Source organism: Leptonotus elevatus, chromosome 7 (genome assembly GCF_054856555.1).
Source record: "Leptonotus elevatus isolate MCC_2025b chromosome 7, RoL_Lele_1.0, whole genome shotgun sequence".
NCBI lineage: Eukaryota > Metazoa > Chordata > Actinopteri > Syngnathiformes > Syngnathidae > Leptonotus > Leptonotus elevatus.
The window spans coordinates 12,904,638-12,929,465 of NC_141245.1; the positions used below are offsets into that span (position 1 = coordinate 12,904,638).

Sequence of the window (24,828 nt, forward strand, 5' to 3'; positions counted from 1 at the left end):
ATATGCTTATAGCAGGCTAGTCCAGAGGTTGTGAGATCGAATCCGGCCCTCTGGCCTTCCTGGCAGGAGGTTGCATGTTCTCTACGTTCCTGCGTGGGTTTTCTCCGGGTACTCTAGTTGTGTCCCACATTCCGAAACATATGCATGGTATGTTAATTGAACACAGAATTGTCCTTAGATTGTCTGTGTGTGCCCTGCGATTGGCTGGCAACCAATTCAGGGTGTACCCCGCCTACTTCCCGAAAAACAGCTGGGATAGGCTCCAGCATTCAAGGGATTCTCGTGAGGACACACGGTGTACTTATGGTTTGGACTTCTGTTAACTTAATTCAGTGGTTTTATAACATTTATAAATTTGTAACTGAGAATAATTGAGTTGTTGTAACAGAAAGCGTCTAAGAAACTATGTATAAAAAAAATTATTTGGTGTAATCAAACCATTCAAGTGCAAAACTTTAACTTTTGAGTTGATCAACTCAAAAAAAGTGAGGCAAACGATTACCTCACTTTTTTTTTAGTTCTGCTAATTTATTCGGGTTAACAGTGCACTGTATACAGATGAACCATTCCATTAATGTATTTGCCTGTCTAATCTACCATGAAACAACTTCTTGCATGTTTTCTTCACTGTCCCATTATTCTACTTCCTTTTATTATCATACAAGGAAGTGTGGTATCAAACCCATAGACTGGGCACCTGTCTCAAAGCTCTCATTGCTAGTCCAGCTGCACCGCAGCCCACTTGGATTACATATTGTCCACACAGTGAGTAACTTGAGTCGGGTCCCAAAAGAAGTGGACAGTGTAATGCTTGTTCTTAAAATGACCCGCATTCCAAAACTAGCACTTACCGAGCTTGAATGTTGCATAATAGTCATCACTATCTCGCTTGGAGATAGGAAAAAAACAACAACATGTAAACCATTTATCATGTTCAGAGTCATGGGTAAAGAGTGGTCTATCTCAGCTAACTTGTCACTAGTAAATCACAAAATTTAAATACTAAACATAGACCCTGATTGTTTCCATTAAAGGGTGTTAATAGCCATGTCCAACCAAGATGTTAATGTCCAGTGGAGCAGAGTATAAGTGGTTAAAGTCTTGTAAAAAGTAATTTTGGATACGTTATCCATCAACCTAATGATAAGGACAAGCTGTATAGAAAATGGAAATTTACCTTGCATGCCTTGTGGAGTTACATTGAAGGCCACCATCAGGCATAAAAGCACTTAATAGCACCTATTTCCACTTGTGATCTGTTACACAACCCCCCCCCCCCCCCCACACACACACACACACACACGTACACTGTGTAGAGCTTGAGACCAAGAGAGTCAAATCAGATTCAGACGTTCTGCCCACACTGCAGATCTGTGTCATCAAACCACAGCAAAAGGCACGGAGGTGTGTTTTTGACGCGTGGGAGAGAAGCAGAAGCATATGAGCTGTATTCCATTCATGGCCCTTGAAGCAGGTGGAACATCATTGGCAAGGAAAGACAAAAAGAAGGTGACAGGCAGGCTTATCACATCCACCAAAAGAACACCAAACGAGAGTTAATAGCAACAGCATTAGCGTAGCGTAGCTAGCATAGGAACATTACAAACGTGGGCACAACACACACTTAACTCAATTTAGAAAATAAATACACCAGCATTTCACGTCAATGAAACAAAACACAAAGTTCCCAACTTTTTGTTTTTTTTGTCAAGAAAGTGGTAAGAACCACTCGTGTGACCGTGGGCTAGCCAATCTTCTGCTTTGCTTTCTCTTTTTATGGTAAAAGACAGAATAGATCAACACTGTAAGTGTGGCAGTAGCTCAAACAAGCACAACAGTCAGCTGGCACTGAACTGTTGAAAAACATTTCTGTTATCCATTTAAAGTGATATGAAAATGAATGAGAAAGTGCTATCAACTTTTCTGTGAAAGCTTATTCCTTATGAAATCCCGAATAACCAACAAGGAAGCATGGCAAAGGATTTGCAGGTATAGGTAAAAGTCAACATATCCACAGACACACCTGTACTTCATCCCCGTGTGTTTGCCGGTGGACTCCTTGAGTGAGATGTGGCGCGGGGTGAAGGAGCCAAAGCTGCGAGCGATGATGGCCACCGTGCGGAACTTGGCCCTGGCTTGGTTGACCACGCTGGGGCTGGTGGCGCTCTGCTTGCTGTGGTCCCCATTGCCCCTCTTCAGGTTGTGGTCCGTGCAGGCGATGGACACCTGCATGACTCAGCTGGGGGTCCGCAGGAGAAAGTACCCAAAGTTGAGATCAGACACTTCAATCCCGCCTTGTTTTGGAGAAAGTCTGTTTGTTCGGGTTTTTAAGTTTTGCAGAAGACAGATGGAGTCTTTGGTTGCTGCGTCGCCACGTGCATCACTTTATGACGCTCTTTTCTCAATGCTCTCTTATCAAGTCTTTGTAAGAGGAACAGAAATGAAAAGGTCAGCCATCAAAAGTCTTCAAGACTCTGCATTTCTTAGTTGCTCAGTGAGCAATCTGCAAGTTATTCCCTCGCCGCACTTTCTCTTCGCCAGTGTGATGCCTCTAATGCTGCTTCCAGCTGCAGAATGACAATCAGAGGAGCTGGAGGGAGCGATGAAAGCAAAAGAGAGAGAGAGAGAGAGAGAGAGAGAGAGAGAGAGAGAGAGAGAGAGAGAGAGAGAGAGAGAGAGAGAGAGAGAGAGAGAGAGAGAGAGAGAGAGAGAGAGAGAGAGAGAGGGAGCGATGCTGCGCTGTGTAAGAGTGGAGGAGGAAACAAGATGGGGGCGGGGGGAGTCACGCTGAGGTCCTGCTACATGGGTGCCATCAGCACTTTTCCCCACTCACTTCGACTTCTTCTGGTTCCCCATCTTCAAATCACTTCCCATTGTCCATTGTTGAGTGGGATGCGGCACTTCCGAGCTCGTCCTCCGCTTCTTGTTTTCCTCGGCAGCTCCATCGACAGCACACGAGAGCTTTTGTGATACGGCGCACATCCCACTCCATCTCTCTCAGCTCCCGCTGCACCTGTCTCGCTTGCAAGGCTTGGAGACGTCGCTCAGCTGTCCCACAGCTAATCTGACAACCACGCACATTCTTTTCATCATATTTATGTTTTTGTTTGTCCATATGTACATTTTATTCCTCATTGATGGAGTCTAGTAGTCGCTCTAAGCAACATAAACTTAGCAGCTCTTTTTAAAAAAAATGTTTTTCAAGTACAAAGAGCAATGTGGGCACTATCCTTTGGAGTGGAGCAGAAATGGACTGCATCATCTCTTGTTTAAAAATAAAATAAAATAAAAAGGCTCAAACACAAGTCAGAATTTGACTGGAAAAGCCACAATGTGTGCAAGAGCAAATATATATTTGTTAACAGTGAAACATCCTTTTCAGCCACAAATCAAAGTGAACTGGCGAGAGTTGGATGTTTGAAATGGGGGGAGGTGTCGAGTTTTCAGTATGTGAACGTTGAATAAGACTTAAAGCAACTAGAAAATCCGGCTGAAGCCAATCACAGCAATCTCTACGCATGCCTCAATGTTGCCTTTTTTTCTTCTTTTTTTTTTAACTGTATGGTCTGTGTGTTTGTGAGGAATCAGATCTGCAAATATAGTCAATACACAGTGTTGACTTGATTTTCAGTTGTTGACTCGATGCCAAGGATTGTCGAAATTGTTTCAGGTCTAAAAGCAGCAAATGTCCTCTGATAGAAATGGGCCATTGGTAGTGTTGTGGTTCACATATTTGACTTTTGTGCTGCCGACATGCATTCAATTTCCATTGAATGTCTCATTCACAATCCCCAGCGGCAACTGACTGGCAACTAGTCAAGGATGTTCTCCTCCCTTGTCACATTTTAGTGATGAGTGAGCTGGAAAAGAGATTTTCTTTCTGCTGTACACAATTTTGGTCCTTTGGAACAAAATCTTCTGATTGCACATACATATAGATGGATCAAATATTTATCTTCAATTTAACTCATTCACTGCCATTGATGGTTAAAAACGTCAAAAATTCATTTGAACTATTTCTATTAGCTTAACTTTTTTATTCCTCTTTTGTTAACAAGAGTATGAAAAGCTAGATTTTTTTTTTATTGTACATTCCATCCATCCCTCCATTTTCTTAACCGCCAGTCCTCACAAGGGTCGCGGGGGGCGCTGGAGCCTATCCCAGCTGGCTTCGGGCAGTAGGCGGGGTACTGAACTGGTTGCCAGCCAATCACAGTTATTGTACATTTAGAACAGATATGAAATTTGTGATTAATCGTGAGTTAACTAGTGAAGTCATGCGATTAATTACGATTAAAATTTTAATCACCTGACGCCCCAATTTTTAAGAATCTTTTCTTTGCTTTTCTTTTTATTAATTGACTGCCATTGACAGCTATAAACGTCGAAAATTCATTTGAAGTATTTCTATTAGTTTAAAAAAAATCCTCTTTTGTTAACAAGAGTATGAAAACCTAGAATTTTTTAAAATTGTACATTTAGAACAGATTTGCGATTAATCGTGAGTTAACTAGTGAAGTCATACGATTAATTACAATTACAATTTTGAATTGCCTGTCGCCCCTAATTTTTAATAATCTTTTTTTTGGTGATGAATTTATGGCAGTGAATGAGTTAATATGGATACTCAACCACCCACATTCATTGTACTGAACACCAGCATGCTTTATTCCCTAGTCCGCTTTGATTATGCTCCCCCCCAAATGAGAAGCAGAAAAATGCTGAGTGGTATGTGGAGCGACTTACTGTGCTGGAGTGTGTGGAATACGTGTACACAGAGCTAACAAAGCAAAACAGCAACACATTGAGGTCAGGCTGGTTTATAATACTGCAAATCTGGCACACACACTACAGCATAATGCCACTGTCCGATCACATGAATTACTGAGAATTATTCCACAGTCGTGTACTCATTACCCTCAAAACCTCATTTTTATCTGCAGAAGTCATTCGCTACATTATAGCCAATGAACCAGCTCATCTAAATACAGTTTGTATGACATTTATTCAGCCATGCTGTTCCACTTAAACCCTACCAGTCATACATATCCTTACCAAAAAGTAGTATACTTTAAGTACATAATATAGAGTATACATAAATCTAAGTTTCTTTTTTAAGTGTAATTATTCTTGCAATAAAAGTAAACTTCTTGGGACTAAATTGGCCCATTTTAGTACACGTAAGTATATGTATACTACTATATTATATTAACCCAGTGATGAATTGACAGGAATCGAACCGGCAAATTCCAGTACCAAAGGTAGCATTCTTTGGCTATCCAGCCACATGGTGCTTAGCAATTTGCAAATAGATGTTACCTTTAATTTCAGTCCGTTACTTTCACTGCCTTAAGTATATATTACAGTATGTAAACTTTTATTACTGTATATGTACACTTTACATTTACTTGGTGGAGTATACTTCCAATAAGTACAAGAAAAGTAAACCGTACGTATACTCTCCTAATTTTGAGTATACTTCAAGCATACTTAAATGTACTTTTTGGTACGGGTTGCTCTCGCACATTGCTCTGTAACTTTGCAAAACTTTGTGGAGAAGTGTCTTGTAAGCCAAAGAATAACTCAAAAATATTATGAAGGCTTCATTCAAATGACTTTGTCATCAATGGAACATTCCACGGTGTCCAGAATAAAAAATGGTGCTGCTGCTGCTTCGTTCATAATTTATGTGACCCTCATGAAAAAGGAAGTAGCAGGCTAACGAACTAACTCATAGAGTACTACTTCATAAAACGTTTTAAAATGTTTAAGAACTGTTTGTCTTTGATGAGTGTCCGTGACATTTATTATCATTGTTATTTATTATTACTTGTTATCTGCATACCTTATTCCTTCACTATCTATCTACCTACCTACCTACCTACCTACCTACCTACCTACCTACCTACCTACCTACCTACCTACCTACCTACCTAACTACCTACCTAACTACCTACCTACCTACCTAACTAACTAACTAACTAACTAACTACCTACCTAACTAACTAACTAACTAACTACCTATATATATATCTATCTACCTACTGACCTACCTACCTAACTAACTACATATATATATATATATATATATATATATATATATATATATATATCTAACTAACTAACTAACTATCTATCTATCTATCTATCTATCTATCTATCTATCTATCTATCTATCTATCTATCTATCTATCTACCTAATTACCTACCTAACTAACTAACTAATTACCTAACTAACTAACTAACTAACTAATTAACTAACTAATTAACTAACTAACTACCTATCTATATATCTATCTATCTACCTGCCTAATTAATTACCTAACTAACTACCTACCTAACTAACTAATTAACTAACCAATTAACTAACTAATTAACTAACTAATTAACTAACTACATATCTATCTATCATGAGCCTATACATTGCCTATAGTGCTCGTGGCTTTGTCTCAGCCTCTTCTCTAAGCTTTATGACACAAGTAGACAGGGCAACATCACACCGTCATCTGTCTGTCATGTGACAGCAAACTGCCCAAAGGGCTGAACTGTTCTCACACTGCTATGGACTGAAGCAGTTGTATGAGTGAAGCGGGATGTTGGCATTCAGAGTGGATGTAATGCTTCAAGTGACAAGTATGTAATGTAAAACTGTTCAGGGGCTGCTTCCTTCAGAGGCTATATTTGAAGCAGCATTAAGGCTGCTCATATTTGAATGCCGTATTCCCGAGACAGCATGTGGCGAGCATATCACGGTGATGGGTCTCGGCCTTAGGAAGCTAAAATGCTATGATTCCACCTGTAGTGAGCATCAGCCATTTCCTGCTCCAGCTACCAACTCAGCATGTTAGTCAGGCAGAGCACTGTGAGCCTGCGAAGGATTGTAAATTGTACAGTGACCATTCACTGAGCTGCATAATTGTGTTTAATAGACTGTAATTGTGGCTCATTAGAGGCAACAAATTGAGAAGTTAATACATGCTAGCGGTGGAGACAGCAAAGCTATTAAAATAAAGTGTAGGTACTGTAAGCTACTCTCTTGAGTGGAAAGAGTGCTGAAAACGTAAGGGAAAAAACGTACACCTCAGCATGAAATTGAAGTTTTTAATCTTCAGTGGTTGGCCAGTGGCCTGTGTTACAGTAAGAAAAAAATCCCCCCCCAAAAGTATCAACATTAAACTTGGGCCCTAAATGCAATGCGGTTTAATATCCTGGGAAAAAAACACATAATTAAAGTTTATTCATACATGCAATGAATAATTCATAATATTCATTTGTGTGCCGATATTTTGCATTTTATGCAAAATTGATGATCATCTGTAATGTCTCAATTTGCCCGATCAATCAGACGTCATTGATCAAGAAATAAACCTTGGCATTTTTTGAAGATTTTTTTACCCATGCGGTTCTACTGACGTCAATTATACGTGGCTTTTCGCTATCCTCCAGTAAAAAAAATAATAATAATAATTTTCAGCCATGGATCAACATAACAAACGTAATCATTTATCATGCAGGCTTGAGAGTTTTGATCAAGGCTGGAATCAAAGTGTCACAACTTTAATAATTAATTCATGTGATCAAGTCTTGCAAAACAAAAACATAAAATTATAATCGCTTGTGAGTGTGTCTGGCTGGCACACAGAAGTGAACATTCCATAAAAAGAGGTCAACTTTCTTCATTGGAAAGATGAATGCAATATTTGTGTTATGCTTTCAAAGTCACCTCTCACACCTGCTACGAGCTACGCGCTGTATAGAAACGATGAAATGACCTTGTGTCGTGGATTTGAACAAATACACATTTGCAAAGCACAATTTCTCTATGTAGGTAAACTTTGTGACTAAATGTCTGATATAATAGTTCTTATCCAACTTGTACCTAATGAGAATGTACTCCCACGCTACAGCTTAAGAGTCTTCAGATATGTGGACACTTGACACTGAAGAGTGGCAACAACCACAGAAAGGCATCATCTCGGTAATAGCATTGCTATGGAAACAGTATGGAAGTGTGTGCCTGTGTGTGTGTGTGTGTGTGTGTGTGTGTGTGTGTGTGTGTGTGTGTGTGTGTGTGTGTGTGTGTGTGTGTGTGTGTGTGTGTGTGTGTGTGTGTGTGTGTGTGTGTGTGTGTGTGTGTGTGTGTGTATACACAGTTGCAGTTCTTTTTCATAGCAAATAAAATCACATACTGGCATTTTTGCTCGATGGGAGAAACCCCGCCTGGCTTTAATAGTTTTTTTATATCACGCTTTAAATCTTTCTAACACTTTTCCGCTCAAGTACTTTTATTATTGCCATGCACTGCTGCATATGACACACACACACATACACATGCCTGAACTGCAAGTCTAAGGTCAAATATCGAATGCCACTGCATCTGATAACAGAACAGCCCTATTATGTGTGAGTATCCAACAAAGTTTATATTATTTGACGTGCTTGATCTGTATTTGATCCCAAACACACACGTAACAAAAGACTGGATCAGCATTTACTGTTTGCTTACACTATATCGGCTCATTGTTGCGCCCTCACTATATCGTAGATTTTTAAGCGATCGCTTTTTTATGGGATTTTACAGCGTACGCACAATTGTTTTGTATCTTTATTTATTTAAATTTAAAAAAAATTCCGGAGAACTCAGTTTATTCGGTAATTTTACCGATTTGACATGTCATCATCATTGCTCTCTTTTGTTTTTTTGTTTTTTATTATTTATGTATTTTCTTATACATTTTTATTTTGTATGTGGGTGTGTATGTGCGTGTGCGTGCGTGCGTGTGAGTGTGTATGTATTAGTTCACCTAAAACCTATTAAAAAATCCCATACCGTTCACCTAAACTGAACACTTCAGAATCCAGTCAGAGTCGTGAGGCCGTCAGGAGACCCGAGGAAGGACCAAAGAAAAGAAAGGAAAGTGAAATCCATCACCGACCAGACACCACCCACCACCCACCACCCACCACCCACCGGGCCCCCAACCAGAGTCCTTCACCAACCCCAGAAACATCTCAATTCCACAAAATCAGGGAGACCTCAAGAGACCAAAGGAGAGACTTTTATTTTATTTTTAACATATTGAACTAACCAAAATGTGTATTGGCCTATCTCAGGCAACATATATTTTTTTATGTTATTCTTTTATTTTACTGAAACCCTGTTTTTGTTTTGTTTTTGTTTTTTGCATAGAATTAGCAAATCAGTGAAACGTAGCCACATGGCTTTCATGCTAATTATTTGTTGAAAATGAACATTAATTGCAGTGAATGAGTGAAATAAAATTTATATTTTAAAAATAGTTTAGGCAACATGACTGTGGTGAGGTGTTAACCACCCCAGTCATAATTAGGGATGTAACGATAACGGCAATATCGCGATATTAAAACTGCCACAATATCGCCGGTGTCATGTCACAATATTAAAAGCAGTACATTAAAAAAAGGCAGGTTGATTTCCATATGTGCAGTTCTAGCACCCTGTGGTGGCTAGTTTTTTAGTGCAGTTTAATTTTCATACAGCATGTTTTGGCCCTTCTATGTTTAAAATCTATGCTAATTGTGAGATGATGGGAAAGGTAATATGCGTATGAAGCAAGTCAGTATGTGGAGGGACTCAATGTGTGTGTGCATTAGCAAGTAAGTGGCTCAATATTAAGTGTTGTTAGAGATGATTGGTTGTTTATATGCATTGCTGTTATGTTCAAAAATACAATATTGTTCTTTTTTTAAGAGCTCTTTTTTTTTTTACAATGTTGTGAACTTTTTTATATCACCAACCTCCCCACAATATCGTGATTTAAGGGAAATTGGTCCAATTAATTCTTAAAACAATAATTGTTGATTATTAAATTAATAATCAATTGACTTATTAATTGAAGGAGACTCAACTTGAATATTTCAATAAATTTTGCACCCACATCTATTTTTGATAGTTTTACCAGGATAACAGATGAGAACCTCGTTGAATCAGCCATTAAAATGAAGGCTGTACCCTTGTTAACATTTTGTGAGTTCTTTGTTAAGCTTAGGCTGGGTGGTAATTATTGTAGTGTGAGCTATCGTATCGTGATGTTTGGCTATCATTACATCCCTAGTCATAATTGAAACATCATTAAAACTACAGAAATATAAATGAGTGAACTGACGTTTGGCCGTTTAGAATGACACAGATATTCAAAAAAAATTCAGAGGGGGTAATGTGTTCGTATACCCAATGACCTTTCCATTCATTTTGTTTTTCAAAGAAAATAAATGTTTGGGATAAGGAGTCAAGCAAATGTTGTTTGTAAAAACACATTTGGAATGATTTGAAGTAATATACAGTAGTTTAAATGAACTCTAAGCTGAACCCGTTGAGATTTCAATCATGAGAGAGTAGAAAATAAAACCCACGCCAAGCTAATGGCAGGCTGGGGAGTGAGTTTGAAGGAGAGCGCTCACATCACTTATACGTGCTTGACATTAGCTCCGCTAATTACGATATCAACGAGGGGAGGGGTATAAAGTGTGTGCCTGTAAATGAGGATGATGGCACTTGGATGCGTCTGATTTTAAACTCTAGTATACGCGAGGTGATTTGTGCCGTGGCTGCGCACAACAAAGGAATCTTCGGTGGCATATTTTATTCTAACTAATCGCCTGACTGTCTTGCATTGTCAATACTCCAGTAAACTTACAAGTAGAAAGCAAGTAAACCATAAAAGCTCATCATCACATGTATAATTAAACACAGAAATGCTCATCATTTACTACATGGGTCCATTTTGACTCTCTTTTCGGATCAAATTTGTTGCTTCCCTATTGAGATGTTCTAGCACACAAAACTGAAATAAAGCCAAGAGGTCTCTAAGCAGATGGATGTGGAACATATTCCCCAATATAAACATCACACTGAGTGGGGAATAACCTTAAAATTGCTAACCTTAAAGTGACAATGTGTAGAGTTTATTGCCATCTAGTGGGGAGCTAATAGAATGCAGCGACCAAAGTTCAAACCTCGCGGTACCTCAGCGAGACCATACTTCGCAAGCCTACCACCAATTATTACATTGGCTAAGTTCTTCTTTTTTTTTTTTTTTTTTTTTTTTTCCTTCTTTTTTTTTTTTTTTTTTTTTTTCTTTTCTTTTTTCTTTCTTAAGAGCTCAGTATTGTTCATTCGGAAATGTCATCATCATTGCTCTTTTTTTTTTTTTTTTTTTTTTTTTAAATATATATATATATATATATATACACATATATACATACATATATACATATATACATACATACATACATATTTTTTTATTTTTTTTTTTGTGTGTGTGGGTGAGTATGTGTGTGTGCGTGCGTGCGTGCGTGTGTTTGTTAGCTCACCAGAAAACCTATTAGAAAAAAAAATCTTATACCGTTCACCTAAATCGAACACCAGGAGACCCGAGGGGACCGAAGAAAACCAAGGAAGGTGAAATCCAGCACCGACCAGACACCCCCCACCAGAACTCCTCCCCAGCCCAAGAAACATCCAGACCCCAACAAATCCAAAAAACATAAAGTCAGGGAGGCCTCAAGAGACCAACGGAGAGACCGAGAAAAGGAAGGAAGGACAGACGAAGCCGCGTGAGATCCGAGACACCAGCCTCCACCGATTCAATAACCTGAGGAGGAAACAGATTGTGTCTGAGTTTCGGTAGATGCTGGTGTGGTGGATCTGGCATGCATGAAAATCTCCACCAAAGAGGGGAGCCGTCGACCCCCGCCGGAACAGAGCAAGCGCAACACCTCAGGGCCCCCCAGGCCGCGGCAGCGCCAAAGGACGACCCCCGGGCCCCACCAGGGCCACCGGCCGGAGAGCAAACCCAGGAGCAGGAGCGCCCCCCGCCCCAACACGGCCCGCGCCCCCGGCCCAACGCAGCAGGACGGGGCACTGCAGGCCCACCAGGCACCCCACCGGCCCCCAACCCCCGCCCCCCCACCACCCCCCGCCCCCCATCCACCCCCCGCCACCCACCCCAACCCAGCCCCAGCCGCCCCCATGCCCCCAATCCCCCAGACACCCCCCACCCCCAGCACCCCCCCACCCCGCAACCCCCACCACCGCCCCCCCCCAACAAAGCCGCCCACCCCCCGACCCCACCCCGACCAACCGGCAGCCCCCCAACCCCCGACCCCCAGCCCCCGGGGACCACCCGCACCCAGGCACCGGCGCCGAAGAGGGGCCGGACAGCGGAGCGGAGAGGGCAGCCGCGCCCACCCCACCCCCCGCCGTGTGGAAGGACGGAACACCGGGGGCAGAAGGTGGAGATGGGGGCACCGGAGGGCGGCCGACACCCCCGAACCCCAGGCCCAGCGGGGGAAGGCCCCGGTCGTCACCCCAGCGTTCTTTGTGAAAATTAACCCCTGTTACTGAGTCCGCCAGCTCGCGGACTGGCGAACTCTACCCCTAAACCGTGAATGTGACCCCACCCAGTGTATATACAAGTGTGTGTGTGTGGTGCATTAAAATTAGGAGCAGGTGAACCGGAGCCGATGGAAATGATATTCCCACGCTCCGATCCACCCGCCACCCAAGCATGTTGCTGAGTGTATGTGGTGCATTAAAAAAAATAGATAGGGCGGGGGGGGGGGGGCGGCGACACGGACAGGGGACCGCAGCACTGCTCTATACTGCGGCCCCCAACCGATGGCACCCCCACAAGCCCCCAAGCCCCCCCCCCCACCCACAAGTTGTGTGGTGTATTAAAATTGGAGGGGAGTTGTAGGGTGAAGACGGTGTTTCCACCCTACCCCACCCCCCAAAGTGTGTTATGTGCCCTATATGTCTATAAAAGTGTATTGTGCAAACCTAGTGTAGTGAGTTAAGAGGTGTGACCAGCGGGGCCCCCCCCAACCGGGCGGGGGCAGGAGGCGCACCGGCCCACCAAGCCCCCACCCACCCCACCAGGACCCCGGCGGGCATATGGGACCCGTCCGGCGGGGCGATAGGGCTCGCCCCCCGGATACTGGGTCCCGCCCGAGGTGTCAGGACGCCCACCGGAGCGGGGCGGGCACGACACCAAACCCCAGCCACCCCCGCCGGCCCCCATAGCACCGAGACCCGGGCCATGGATGGAGCCCCCGGCCCAGGGGAGGGGAAGGAAGGCGTACCGGGGAAGGGGAAGGGAGGAGGGAAGGGGACGACAAGAAGGGCAGGGGGCAGCGGCAGGGACGCAAGGAGAGGGGGAGAGGAGGAGGAAGGGCGACGAGGGAGAGGGGACAGGGAGGCGGAGGACGGGCGGGGAGAGGCGAGGAGGGAGAGGCAGCAAGGGGGAGGAAGGGGGAGGGGAGAGGGAACCACCGGGCACCCCGGCGGCCCACAGGCCCCGAACCGCGTCGCCGGGCCCAGAGCGACGGACCGCGCCGGAACGGCGCCGCCCCCGACACCAGGGAAAGCCCCGCAACGCAGCACCCCCCAAGAGACCCAGGGAACGGCCAAGACGCAGCCGCCACCCAGCAGCCAACAGAGGGGCAGACCCGCCCACTCCCCGCCAGGGGGGACAGCACCCACAGAATTAACCCACTGGCATGCCGTGAATCCGAATATCAACCCCTGGTGCCCATCGGAGGTGAATCCGCTCGATCCCGCTGGCAGCAGCCGGGTTCCTGACTATGGAAACACAACCATTAGTTACAAATTGCCTAATACAGAAACATCAATGCCAGTTATAACGCTGCTGTGGCTCTCGCTAACAGGCAGAATTAAAATCCAAGTTTAGGTTAAAAAATTCTATATACGTAGACCATGTTTCTTTAAATTTTGACATTTGGTTTTTATTTGAGGCAGATATTTTTTCCATTAAAATATGATTTATGAGGAGGTTAGACCATTGGTCGATATTCAAAGTTTGTTTATTTTTCCAGTTAACAAGAATTGTTTTTTTTGCGATAGTAAGGGCTACAAGTATAGATTGAAATTGTTTATGTGGTAAGTCAATTGTTGTTAAGTCACCTAGCAAACACAAGTTTGGAGAGAACGGTATCCTACAGTCCAAGACAGCGGAAAGTTTTTCTAAGACTTTAGTCCAGAAACACATAACCGGAGTACATAACCATAAAGCATGAAAATAAGTGTCTGTAGTGTTTTGTAAACACTGGAGACAAATGTCGGAGTCTGAGAGTCCCATTTTCTTCATCATATATTGAGTAATGTATGTTCTGTGAATAATTTTATATTGGATAAGTTGTAAATTTGTGTGTTTTGTCATTTTAAAAACATTTTCACAAACTTGAATCCAAAAGACAGATTCCGGAGCTATAGACAAGTCTGTTTCCCATTTTGAGATGGGTAAAGACGTTTTATCAGTATATGAAAGTAACTTATATATTTTTGAGAGTTTTTTTGTTGTTGTTGGAGAAAGCTTGGTAATATCTTTAGCTAAAACAGGCGGTTGGAGCGTACCCTGGAGTGTTGGAATTTGTTTCTTTATCATACTTTTAACTTGCAAATAATGTAAAAAGTTTCCGTTTTTTATTTTATATTTTTGGAGCAAGGATGTATATGATATAAACATATTATCTGAGAAGAGATGGTGGAGATGTGTAATTCCTTTCTGCTCCCACACATTCAAATAAAACGATTGGTTGTTAATTTGAAAGTCGGGGTTATGCCATAGGGGAGAAAGCCCGCTGGGCTCCACTTTGGCTTTTGTCATTTCTAGTGCCTTCCACCAGGCAGTCAGGGTGGCGGAAATCATTGGATTTTTAAAGCAGTTATGGCGCTTAATCGATGTTGTAATAAAGAGTAAATCTAGGAGTCTGAGGTTATTACAATCCTTCTGTTCTAGTTCCAGCCAACAGTTAGTATCTCTATTGGGTTGTGCCCATAAAATAATATATTGTAGCTGGTTGGCTATATAATAGTGCATAAAATTTGGTGCCTCTAGACCTCCTTTGGATTTATTTTTCTGAAGAGTAGATAGACTAATCTTTGCTTTTTTTTTTTTTCCAGTAAAATTTTGTAACGGCTGAGTCCAACAACTGGAACCAGTTAGCCGTAGGTTTAAATGGAATCATTGAGAAAAAATAGTTTATTTTGGGTAAAACTTTCATTTTAATAGTGGCTATTCGTCCTATTAGAGAAATAGGAAGATTATTCCAGCGCTCCAAGTCACTATAAATGCTATCCAGAAGTGGAGTGAAATTTAAATGAACTAAATCAGTTAATTTAGGTGAGATTTTTATGCCTAAGTATTTTAAATTACCTATAGGAAATGAGTAGTATGGGTCCTGGCTTGCAGGGTTCCATGAATTTTCTGTAATAGGTAGAAGTGTTGATTTTGTCCAGTTAATAGAATAGTCTGATAACTGTGAGAATTTAGTTATTAAGTTAAATACTTCCCCTAATGAAATAGCAGGCTTTTCTAAATAAAGTAAAATATCATCGGCATATAGATTAATTTTATGTTCTGTTACCCCAGAGTGAATTCCTTGAATCATTCTTTCCTGGCGTATGGCTAATGCAAGCGGTTCAATAAATATTGCAAATAATAAAGGCGACAGTGGGCATCCCTGTCTTGTGCCTCTCTGTAGAGTAAAACTCTTAGATATAATCCCATTAGTAGTAACAGTAGCTTTAGGAGAATCATATAATACTGACACCCAGTGAATAAATGACTTCCCAAAGCCAAATTTATTTAAAACAGCAAAGAGGAAGGACCAGTTAACTTTATCAAAAGCTTTTTCTGCATCCAATGATATAATAACTGCCTTTTTATCATGCCGCTGTGACATACTAATAAGGTTAAAGAGCCTTCTAATATTATTAGTAGAGTGACGCTCTTTAATAAAGCCTGTTTGGTCGCTATGAATGATTGTCGGGATTACTGTTTCTAATCTAGATGTAAAAGCCTTAGTGATAATTTTAATATCAGTGTTAATTAGTGAAATCGGACGGTAACTTGATGGAAGGGTGGGGTCTTTTTCTGGCTTTAATAAAAGTTTAATTGCTGCTGTATTCATGTGTGGGCGTATGTGACCATTAGTTTTAATTTCTGTTACTACTCTTAAGAATAGTGGAGCAAGGGCTAAGTTCTTCTACTTCGGGTATCCGTAGCAAAAAGATGGCGGAAAAAACATGTCCGCCTTCTGTAAGGTGAGGCAACCCATGTAATATAATTACCGATTACTAGACCGATGATTCTATAAATTTTAAAAAATGTTACATTGAAGTGATCGAACATATCTTTTAAAAAAAGAAAGAAAAAAAAAGAACATATATTCTTGCGTATTATTAAAATTAACTGTTTAAACATAAACAAAGAAGGGAAGCGTTTGTCGTGACTGTTGTTGATAATATATTCTTGTTGTATTGTAATACACTGTGTGTAAAGAACATGAGAAATATATCATGTTTAATTTTATGTTGATGTGGATCATTCATTTAGAAATGTTAAACATGAATGCGACCAAAGCCTCAGAAAATATAGGAAACTTACACAGTAAATCCGGTAGAGTAAATTTGTCTCTATTTAGAGTGGGACCAAATAGACTCAGTTTTAATATTTACACTTGGAAGAGAGTAAAAAAAAAGAATTGAAAATAAATCAATAAAAGTAACTCGACCTTCAGCTGAGCCATGCAGCTCCTGCTGTGTGTTAGTATATTGCTCGCATTAGCTGGAATCTTCCTAACTCTAGAGTTGGACAAAATAGTTTGAGTATATAGACCAAAACATCGTTTTTGGCCTCTTGGAGATAAGCAGTAGGAGGGGCATAGCTCAGGTGGTAGTGTGGCAGTCTCTCAAACTGAAGGTTGTGAGTTTGTTCCTCAACCCTTGAGTGACTTTTCTTTTTTCCAATTCTTTATTTTACTGTCTTCCAAGTGTAAATATTAGCCCACTCTAAATAAAGTCCAATTTACTCTAAATAGAGTTAAATTTATTCCAAATTAAAGTTTACATACCTTCATGGTATAGAATATGACACAGCTTCTGTTTAAAATGTTAGATGTGTACCACTTTGTAACACACAAAGTCTAGATAGAAAGTTTTATAAATTTACAAGTGCAGACTTGAGGATGGAAAACATGCAACATATGCAAATACCTCAAATCTGCAAAGATCTGCATGTTTCTAAAAAATATTCACAGGTCAACTTAAAAAGCAGTTTCAAGTTATCTATAATTTTCGGACATTTGACTTTGCGTTTTTAAAGACTGTCGTGAGCAGCCCCGAACTGCTGCGTCGACACTGCACTGCAGCGCAAGCGCAGTCTGAGACTGCTGCTACATAATGTACAATATATGTGCAGTAGCTATACAGGAGGTTTGCGGAGGTGACGTGACACACCGGTCCCTCTCTTCTCCAAATAGGCCAGAAGGGAAAACAATGGAGCTTTTGCGTACAAGTTATAAAACCATAACCCAGAACAATCCAATCCAATCACACACACGCACACACACTCAGGCCTATTCTATTTTTTACTGCAGTCTGGAAAGACACAGAACAAAAAGTGCTGATACAAGTCTAAACTTTTGCATTCGTGTAAGGCTACACAGTGACCCACTCAACGTAATGTATGACCATGTAACTAATGGAAAGTCCAAAAAGGGAAGAATATAGAAACCGGGAGGAAACAAGCAAAGCAAAATGGGAAGATGACTCAGAAGCAAAACTTTGCTTGTGGAAAATAAATAGCTACAGGGAGCACAAAATGTGTTCAGTAGTCAAGAATAAAAAGGATTTAGCCATTTTTTTTATCCTACGTAGGAGTCTGGATGGATATTGCAATTCCTTTTCTTGAACCATGACCTCAAAGAGTTTCCTTCAATCCGAAGTGGGTCACACTCCAGCAGAGCACAGCGACACCCTTTAAATATTTCACTTTCAAACAATTCCTCCTCTCAGCAAACACACATGCCGCGGAGGACCGATGCAACGCATCATCATGAGTTGACATGAGAGGACTGGCGATCAATAGGAGCGCTGACAGAGCGGTGCTTGGAAATCTACAATCCTGGATGAAGTCTGCGAGAATAAAGAGAGGATCTGTGGACATCAGGGCTTGTATTTGTCGCAGTGTTAATTTTAGATCCACCTTTAAAATGAATCATGTAGTTCAAGTGCTGTTCAATCTCTTGACACCACACACTCATCTGCCCATGCACACACACACTCGGGCATGAGTATGCCGCAAGACCACGGCGCCCCCTAACGGCGAATCTCGCAACAAGCAGCCGTTTGAATCAAGCAGCTTTTGACTGTTCAGAAGATATTCATTCACGTTTTCCATGCAACGTGGACATCAGCCCTCTGAACACATCTCTTCCATTTGCCCTTTCTGAGCATTTTTAATGGCACCACTTTTGCTTTATCACTCAAAATGAGACATCTGCCCTTCATCATATTGATCTCATGCCCACTTATTGGCAGGGAGCTGCGGGCGTTATTTGCCAAAAGCTGCTTGATACAGTGTCACCTTGAACACGAGCTGAAAGATTTCAATTCAAGAAAGTGTGTGCGCGCAAGTTTTACCTCGGCACAATGCCATCTTTTTTTGCTCAAGGCGGTGTAAGGGAGTAAGATGTCATCTTCAGGCAACCACTGAAGGATTCTGCTCCTTCAGTAACATCTGAGGAATTTTCATTTATAGACACGGACAATGAGATGAGGACTGAGCAAGTGGTAGCTTAATTCAATCCATTCATCCAATTTTGATGTCTGTCATAACTTGCCACAGGCACGGCTAGCTGCTCTATGTCGCTACTTGTTATCAAAGATTCTAAACCCGCGACCTGTGACGGAGATATTTCTCTCTACAATACCATGAAAATCTTGAGATTTCATTGTACCCTGCACAGATTGAAGACAACCTGCGCCAGATTTAGCAAACCAGCCCCAGAAATATAAACTCTATATTTCACAGTAGGGACAGTGTTCTTTTCTGTGTGCTTCATTTTTTGCAGCTGTGAACAAAAAGTTCCAGCTTTATCTTGCCTGTCCATTGTGGCTTATCATTATTAATGTGAAAAATATTTTATATTTCCTTTAGTTTGTGGTCAATTTTCCTCCTGCGGCCACGTCAGTGGAGGTTGGCTACATTCCTGCGAATTTTTAATTTCTTAACTCATTCACTGCCATTGACGGCTATTGACGTCAAAAATTCATTTGAACTATTTCTATTAGTTTAACATTTTTTTCCACTTTTGTTAACAAGAGTATGAAAACCTAGAAACAAAATATTGTACATTTAGAACAAATATAAGATTTATGATTAATCGTGAGTTAACTATTGAAGTCATTTGATTAATTACAATTCAAAATTAGAAGCGTCGGGCAATTAAAATCATAATTAATTGCATGGCTTCATAAGTTAACTCACGATTAATCACAAATTTTATATCTGTTCTAAATGTACAATAAAAAATATATAGGTTTTCATACTCTTGTTAACAAAAGTGGAAAAAAATGTTAAACTAATAGAAATAGTTCAAATGATTTTTTGACGTCTATAACCGTCAATGGCAGTGAATGAGTTGATATATGTATGGTTATTGGAATTTTAAGCCTTTTTAGATTCATACATTAATACATATAAAATTACTGTATATAACGTCATTAAGACACCGGCGTAAATTAAAGTGAGCCGGTCTGAGCCGTGAAACTCCAGGGCTGAAAATAAGTCAGAGTCCGGCCATGCTTGTCTGTAATAATTTTTTCTAATCTCCTGAGACAACTCTCTCCTTCGCTTCATCTGGTCCATGTTTAGTGTACACACCATGTCACCAAACAGCACAATAATTACTTTACACCTTTTAAATAGGCCGACTGACTGCTTACAAGTTGAAGACACACCGTGTTGCTAATTAGAGGACGCACCTTGGTTGAACATGGCCCTGTGTCAAATTATTTTCAATCATTTCTAGGGGGGTACCACCATTTTTCGTCCAGGCCTGTTTCATGAGTTTGGGTTTTAAAATAATGTGGTGGAACCACAATTCAAAAGCAATGTCTGATTTAAAATTGTTAATTTTCACTAGCCAAACATTCCATCCGTCCATCTATCCATTCATTTAATTATTATTATTATTATTATTATTATTATTATTATTATTATTATTATTATTATTATTAATAATTATTTTGTTATTATTTGTCTTTCATTCACTGAGATGTACCCGCAATTTTTGTAGTTCTGTTAAAAATGGCTTGGTTGAAGATGGATTCTAAGTATTACCGTAAGTATTGTATTTCTCTAATAATTGTCAGCTGTGATCCCCAAACCTAAATTTCACTGTGTATATCATATATCTTATATCTGAGTTTAAAGTTTAGACAAAATTAAGTAGAATAATCCACATACAAAATACTAAAACATGCAGTTTCTGGGTACATTTTATATTAAATACCAGCTCAGTGGCTTTGTGGTAGAGTGTGAGGTTGTGGGTTCAATCCCTGGTCGGATCATACCAAAGACTATAAAAATGGGACCCATTTGCCTACTTGCTTGACACTCAGCCTTAAGGGTTGGAATTAAGGGTTTAGATCACTAAATGATTCCCGAGCGCATTCCCTGCTGATCACCGCCCCCTCAGGTGATGGGTCAAATGCGGAGAACGAATTTCGTCCCACTTAGGTTGGCGTGACAATCAGTAGTACTTTAACTTTAAATGTACTTGTCCTGAGACCAAATCTAAAATAATAAAAATAATAATAACTAAGAGAAAATAATGCTTGAAAATAGTTTAAAAATACCAAATAAGTCTGGAGTACTCCCTAAAATATTTTTTTTCTCTTGTTCCACCCCACTTCTGACCAAATTGAATCTCAAATAAAACAGTTAAAATGATTATTATTATTCATTGCAGTCTGTTGCAACTCTGGGGTCGTTTGTTTTAATGAAAATAATATTTCAAATAATAATAATTTTCCCTCATATTAGGCTGCCGTGCTAACAATTTAGCTTGGATATGTATTAGCATAAAACTGACAGGGCCAACTGAAGGAAAGTGAGCTAATAGCCTGACCATAACGAAAAGATATATAGTGGTTAACAGGATTTGGGATCTGTTTTGGGACGTGGGCGTGGCTATGCACTGGAAGGCAAAGTTAAACTGAGAAACAACGCTAATGAGGCAACAAAAGGTTCTTTAATTAGCCATGATTAAAGTGAGTCTGAATCATGTGAGGAGCCTTGACTTCCCCATTCTAAATTTGAGTGCGTGTTGTATTAGCGCTGGCCCCTCTTGGACTCGCCAAAGAGAAGATTAGGAAAAGTAATTAATCACAGCATGCCATAAAACTCGAAGGAGATTTCCCCATCAGGTGCTTGCTTTCTTGCTGTCAAAGTAATTTGTCACAACGCTGCTTGTGAGCCAAATATTTCAGAGGATCTTGTTGGATCGACCATCAGACACTCGTATTTTATTGATGATACTTCAGCTATGGGATGTTTGGAATAGAGGTAACGCCACACCAAGTTATTGTGGTCACGCAGTTGGAAACTGGCACACAAGGTCTGCCCATCTTTAGAGTGTGAGAACTTTGATGACAAGAGGCAAACAATATGAAAGCTATGAAAGGATTAGAAATGGTGTTATTCAATTTCACGAATAGTGAATTGAGTTGTGAATGTGAAGATGATAGTTAACAGAAATGAAAGTAAGAGACAGATCAACTGCAGTGGCACTAATACTGTCACCTTCGCACCCTGGTCTGTCAGCACAGTTCATTTAATCTGATGGACTGACAAGCATCCAGACTGCCGCTCCACGCACGCACGCGCGCACGCGCACGCGCACGTGACATATGCTTGATAATGTCACCCAGTGCACCCCGGAGGTCTAAATATCCCCTCAATGTCACTGCCTTTACTAACATGAAGCTCCCTTTTCCAATAATATCATGTGAGTGTGATCGAGCCGTGTCAACGACTTGATTGAATTGGTGTCCACTTTAATTTGGCATGTGTGATTAAAGTTAAGCCGCGGGCATTCGTTTGAGCATCTATTAACATTTCGGTTAAAAGCGGATGTGCTCTCCCTTACGCGGCTCTTTAATTAATTCACATCCCTTTTTTTGGTCAATACGACGACGGTGACGCAAAGTAGGCCTGAATGCCGAGTGGTACTTTAGCTCAAATGTTCATCATGAAGATGAAATGAACTGTAGTGACATCTCAAAAGTAAGACCGTCAGTTTGACAGCTCTAATGCCAAGTGCATGAGGCGGTATTCAAACCTGGAACCTCTCAACTGTGAGTCTGACCTGTTCACCACTGTGCCGCTGTGTCATTTTTTTTTAGTAACTACTAGCTGAAGTAACGTTTTGAAGTTAAACTTGAGCGATGAATGAGAAGAGATAATAAAAGTAACACCAAGTGGATCTTCAGATCTTCTCATGTTCTTTATGTTCTCCCTTGTTCAAATTCATGCCGCAAGCTTTATTAGCTTTTTGAGGAATTCAGCAATTGAGGTTTCATTGAAAATAAGAAATATGAAATATAAAGTGGGACATTTTAAGCCATAAATTGATGATTAGTTGTTATTATTAGTTGTGAATATCTTCTGTAATGAACACAACTTTTTGTGACCCCCCAGATGTGCCATAACGACATGAAAAGAACTACAGAACATCCACTGCGGTTCCGTAAAGTTTCTGTGAATTAAATAACAAACAAGCCTTCGGGGCATCCAGCTGCTTTGCTGTATGCTGTACATGCATTGCTACCAAGGAAATGAACACGAGCTTCCCAACGCACACAAACACATGCACACACACTCACTCTTGAACGCACATATGCCAAGATCCCAGGGCGAAGTGCTAATAGCGCGCGGCCATATGATCTCTTAAAGCCAGGTCGACCCAAAAGGGATCCAGCTTGCCAGCACAGCCTGCCCCCTCTGTGATGGAGGGCTTTACGGTCTCATATTCTCATTTCTTCTGCACCAACACAACAATGGCCGATGTTAAGGTCATGTTATTTTTGCCCTCATTGATAGTTGGTCAAATATGTCTGAAGAAAATACCTAGCAACAATTGAAAGGACAAACGTGATGCTTGTGGAAAAGGATAAGCTTCACGTAGATTGTTTGCTGCATTGGTAGGATTGGATTGAATAAGAAAATGGTTTCAGTGGGCTTTATTTGAGATGTTCTGAAATCCTATTCCTTATTTGATCATTAATCTCTCATGCCTCTAGGTTTCTTCTTCGTGCTGAGCTAGCTTAGCAGGATGAAGAAACATCGAGGTAGCTAGCTATAGCTGCTGTTTATAGTAATTAATGCCATGTGTCACCTACTGTATAAGTGTATGTCCTATCAGTTCCTCTCTCAATTCCCTTGTGTGTTGATTAATCAAATGATCTTTTATTTGTGATTTAATTATTATTATTTTTATTATACTGTAATAAATGCAATAAATTGGTCGAGTATTCATGTTTTACAGTGTGTAATTCCAGGCGACCATATACTTTAAATACATTTAATTTAACAAAATAATAATAATAATAATAATAATAATAATAATAATAAATATGCACACAACATTTTAAATGATAACAGTTCAAAATACACAGTCAGGCGACAAACTTTATAACCACCACCATGATAGCTTCATTAAATATTCTACCTTTACTAAGGTAATATTCCGTTTTAATTTACACTGTTGCAATTATTAATGTAACAGTGCGCATTATTGTGGTTGTGCTTTGCACTGTATAACTGTTTCATCATATTGAGAGCTAAGTCTAAATTTGGTTAAAGATATCATATTTGTATTATTTTGTGCAAGTGGTAATGTTGACATTGTATATTACAGTTTATTTCATTATTGAATCTGTTGTATTTTATATATTTTTTAAATTGCATATTAATGCAATTGACTGATTAGATTTGTTGCCATTTCAAGGTATGCTTAAAGGGCATAACCTGCACTTTCTCTATCAGTTTTAAAAACAAATGTACTTACTTAGCTCATTTGCATGGAGTCATTATGACACTACAGTATGCATTTTGTATAATTTGGTGGGCCGGAGTGAAATCGATTTAGGGCGGTAGAAAATGTTAGAAAAAAATATAGTAAAATAAGAAAATTAATACTTCAAAAAAGCAAAATTATCTGCCAACAGAACAAGAAAATTGTACTTAAATTTACCTGTAAAAATAAGAAAATAATACTAGGCACATATCAACCACAGTGGTCTTAAAAATAGTATTTTTAGACTAAAAACAAGTAATATTGAGTTTTTTTCAAGCTGTAATATATAGAACAATTTTCAAAACTATTCATTTTGCCAACTTAGCCTGAGTGTCAAGCAGGAATGGTCCATTTTTATTGTCGTCGGTATGAACCAGGCACGATTTGAACCCACAACCTCCCAGCCTGGGGGTTGACACTCTCGACCATTGAGCTGATACTGGAGGGAGGACAAATGAGCTTAGTGAATATAACGAAACAAACCACTTAACTAGATTTCACTTTTCATACCTGTATTTTTTTTCTATTTATTTTATTACTAGATTATGCAAAATGTTAAAATAAGAAAATTCAATTTATGAAGCCCCAGTTTAGGGCTTTCGAAGTTTGTTAATAGTCATCTTAAAATGTGGGAAATGTTTGTTTTAAGCCTCACAGTACTTAAAACTGGCTGTTAACACTCAATGCCAAGACTGCTTAATTAAATAAGATAATTAAGTAATAAGTTCTTAAAATAAGCAGAATAATCTTGTCCGACAATTTCATTCTAAGTAAAAAATAAAAATTAAAAATTAAAAACTTGTGAAAGCAAAATAAGCTAATTTAGGTTAAATTTAAGAAATTATATCTTACTTAAGATTTCAGTTGCCGTGTAAATAAAACATCAATAACCAGTCCCATGTC

The 24,828-nt window shown here is 40.1% G+C and overlaps 1 protein-coding gene across 4 annotated transcripts in view; it reads right to left on the reverse strand.

Annotated features, from left to right (window-relative positions):
- The window catches only part of kcnab1a (potassium voltage-gated channel subfamily A regulatory beta subunit 1a), a 77,109-nt gene that overhangs the window by 42,309 nt on the left and 9,972 nt on the right, over positions 1-24,828 (reverse strand). Inside the window, exon 1 of one of the 4 annotated variants that reach the window (XM_086080130.1) lies at positions 2,024-2,627. The exons of 2 other annotated variants lie outside the window; for them this stretch is intronic. In XM_086080130.1, the coding sequence (XP_085936256.1) occupies positions 2,024-2,232 (209 nt within the window). In that variant the 5' untranslated portion in view covers positions 2,233-2,627. Of the gene's footprint in view, positions 1-1,177; positions 1,202-2,023; positions 2,628-24,828 lie in introns of those variants that run through there. One more of the 4 variants, XM_086080132.1, reaches the window with a different exon arrangement.